A 3,614-nucleotide genomic window follows, 5' to 3' on the forward strand; every position below is an offset into this window, starting at 1 on the left:
AAAGTTCTAATTTAAACAAAAACAAAATTCGGAAACAAACGTATTAAATGTAGTTTTTATTTAAATTATTTTCTACATACTGAAACCATGGTATACAAACTCTTTGAAAGAGGTGCGACACCTATAATTAAAAATGTAAACTAAAATATTTTAAATACAAGTATAAAGTGTGAATACATACACAATACAGAAAAAAAATATCACCAATACCGTAGCTAAAATACAAAATTGAAATAATACCTACTATACAACAAAGTCATAGTTTATATAAAAAAAATATATATCTGAACGTTTGATAGATTGTTTAGGCAGAGTATTCATGACGACACTTTGTAGAATGGACGGCAACGCACTTGTGTCTTTACAACAGGCACTTGTCGTCCATTCTACAAAGTTTCATCATATCAGAATGTATTTGCTAAAGTACAAAAGTAGTGCTTTGAGTTTGTTCTTAATCCTATTCAAAATAACCTAGTCATACAAGTTAGCCAATGATTATATTAACACTAAAACCATCAGTATCATCAACGTTGTTATATATTTTTGAAATTATAAACAAGTTATAAAATTGCATACTGAGCAGTATTTAACTCCCCCCCCAATCAGATGACTATTATCTACCAAGTTCAACTCCCATTCTTGAGAAACTTGCTGAGAATCCGAATACTACATATCTTTGTGACTATTAATTACTAATACATCAATGCCAGCTTGTATTACCCACACTTGAGATTCCTACTACAACTTGATATACACAAAAATATGCTGTATAAAATTAGTCTAAAAATATTATAATACCTGCATGTAAAAATTTGAGCTTACCAATTTTTTTTTTTTATCAGTCTATAGCTACCATATAGGCTACAATCATACAGAATAAGCACGGCAGTACTTTTAATTATGGTTTATTTACAAGGATACGTTTCTTTTTATTTAAAACCAATGTATTAATTTAGATTTTTGACAAATATTAAAGTTATCTGCTTAATTTAGTACCCAGTTGAAAATGTAATTTATGAAAAATACTTCACAAAAAATGGTGAAAAAGTTACTTCGTGTCAGCGTAATCTTATTTTACTTTGTTAAGTTTAAAGTTACTGTATCAGTGTCATTTGGCTATAAATGATGACTTCGGATATCAAAATAAGAATGAGAAAAACACAGAACATGTTAGGATTAGTCCTTAAGAAAAACTCTTTTAAAAAAGCTTTTTCTCTAGAAAACAGTAGGGTTAATAAATTGAGAACCCAACATTTCAAAATTTACTTAATGCCAATCCATTACTTTTGATTAGGTCTCATAATTATTATTATTTTTAATTACAATTAGTTGAACATGCAGATAATATGGTAATTAAATAACAGTTGAAAAAAAAAGACAAGTTACAAAAGTGGTTATATGCATGAATCGTTCTGATGTCTGAAAGGTCACTACACCTACCCAACAATTACAAAACAAAAATGTTTTTCTAAATTAAATTCCATGAGATTCATTCTATAAAAGACTTTCCATAAGTTCGATTTGTACACAGTTATAGCAGTATTATTTGAATTTCTGTCCCCACAAAATTTACAATATATGCATTTTGATTATCTTTAGATCAGTTTTCACCCTCCCAATTATTTCTAAATCAATGTTCAACACATTTTTTTTTATTATCCACGATTATCTAAGAAACGGCTTAAACTGATAATGAAGCCGCATTCATTTCTTCTTCAACAAACTACTCAGCGTAATGTACAACATACATGCTACAAATGTGAACTTTTACTAGTGAGTGCTCTCTGTAAACATTATATCAATCTTCATCGCTCATCCTACCAGAGAAACCCACCTTACCTTGAAATATAAGATCTAATCAACCACCTTTTTTACTTATTAGAAACTTACATAAAAATAACTCAAAATATTAAAAAAAAATTTTAATCCATACAGGAATCATCATTATTTTGGTTGTGTGGAACACATCTTTGTTCCTATTTTATTATCAAAGCTTCTTCAATTTACACATTCTTATTAATATGTATCAAATTATCGTTCTCTTTCTCCTCACAAAATACAGAAAAAAAAGTGGTATGTGTGTGTGGGTCTACATGATGGTTGTATATACAAAGTTGATTTTATCATAGGAAGGAAAACTACAGAAAAACTGTTGGTGAGAAAATAATAATTATGAAGTCCATAAACCATTCTTCATTTTCTGGCATTCAAGGATAGAGGATTACAAACTGGGGCTCTTGATAACTTTTCACAACTTGGTACTGGGATATCACACATAAAAGACAGTATATCTGGAAAACAAGATGTCATGCAGCTCTTTACATAATAAAAAACCTAACAAACTTGTTCATCCATATAAAAACAGGGTGAAAACAAAAAGACAAAAGGCTTAGGAATATACTGTTTATCTCAAACATCATCTTGGGTTTCGATAAGTGATTTTAATTGCCAACAGTTCATTAGCTACAAATTATCAAAATATATATATCAGGTGCACGTCTACAGATATCACAGTAAGTACACAAAAAAAGGAAATATAATTTATTTGGGGGTGGAAAAAATTATTGAAATTAATTTATACTTTCATTCTTAGTTGGTATGAAATCATCCAAATCAAATCCTCACTAACGACAACAACTATTTTGGAGAATATGCCATTTATTATAAATATTGTTTAGCACTGTTAACTTAATCTATGTATTTAAGACGAATCTGCATTACCTTAGCTGGCCGAACCTTGCGAGATTTTACTGAAATTACACATAGTTCATAATGAATTGCTCTGATTAATTTCAAGCACTTTCTAAGCACTCTTTGAAAGTTTTTTAAGCACTTTTTGGAAGCTAAAATCTACCTCAAAATCAGTCGGATTCCACCGAAATTGAGTAAAATTTCTATTTATTGTGCTCAACTCTGCAACACGCATTAAAGTTAGAGATATGTATCTATTCTGTTCTTATAATATTTCCAAGTACTTTGGCAAAAAAGGCCTCTTTTTTTCAAGCACTTTATATTCCATTCTCAATTTCGAGGACTTTCAAGGATGCGTTTGCACCCCGATTACAGCCGAAAATATCATTTAACAATGATAGTATCCAACTGATGAAACAATGTATTCTAATCTTTATAATCAGAAATGTAAGAAAAAAAAAGTATACTTAATTAAACTCTACTGATTACCAGATTGACATTTAGTACACAGCTTGCTCTGACTGGACGTAAATATTAATTATTCACAAGCCGTTAGATAATTCGATGAAGTGTAAATACACAACTGTAACATGAAATGTTTATTACTGTTAGGAATTCAAACATGTTGAATACTGGAAAAACTAGTTCATGCTAGGCATTGTATTATGTTAATATATTAATATATGTTCATTTAAAGATGAAGGAAAGGAGAGAGTAACTGTTTAGACCAAATGAAAATTACTCTTGTCAAGTGCATAGGAGAACATGGTAGATCTATGTTGAAAGCTTTTAATAAATATGATTGTTTGTTTTGAATTTTGTGCAAAGCTACATGAGGGCTATCTGCACTAGTCATCCCTAATTTAGCAGTGTAAGACTTATTAAGATTTTTTGTCGGGAAAGTAAGTCTATTGATTCTAATC

At 29.6% G+C, this 3,614-nt stretch overlaps 1 protein-coding gene across 1 annotated transcript in view; it reads right to left on the reverse strand.

The window, feature by feature from the left end:
* Positions 1 to 869: 869 nt before the first annotated feature.
* Positions 870 to 3,614, reverse strand: part of LOC106468583 — a 9,883-nt gene continuing 7,138 nt past the window's right edge. The window contains exon 5 of the mRNA XM_022396925.1: positions 870 to 2,306. Within this exon, the coding sequence (XP_022252633.1) occupies positions 2,208 to 2,306 (99 nt within the window). The 3' untranslated portion in view covers positions 870 to 2,207. The remainder of the gene's footprint in view (positions 2,307 to 3,614) is intronic.

The sequence above is a fragment of the Limulus polyphemus genome, unplaced genomic scaffold (assembly GCF_000517525.1).
Source record: "Limulus polyphemus unplaced genomic scaffold, Limulus_polyphemus-2.1.2 Scaffold3065, whole genome shotgun sequence".
Classification (NCBI taxonomy): domain Eukaryota; kingdom Metazoa; phylum Arthropoda; class Merostomata; order Xiphosura; family Limulidae; genus Limulus; species Limulus polyphemus.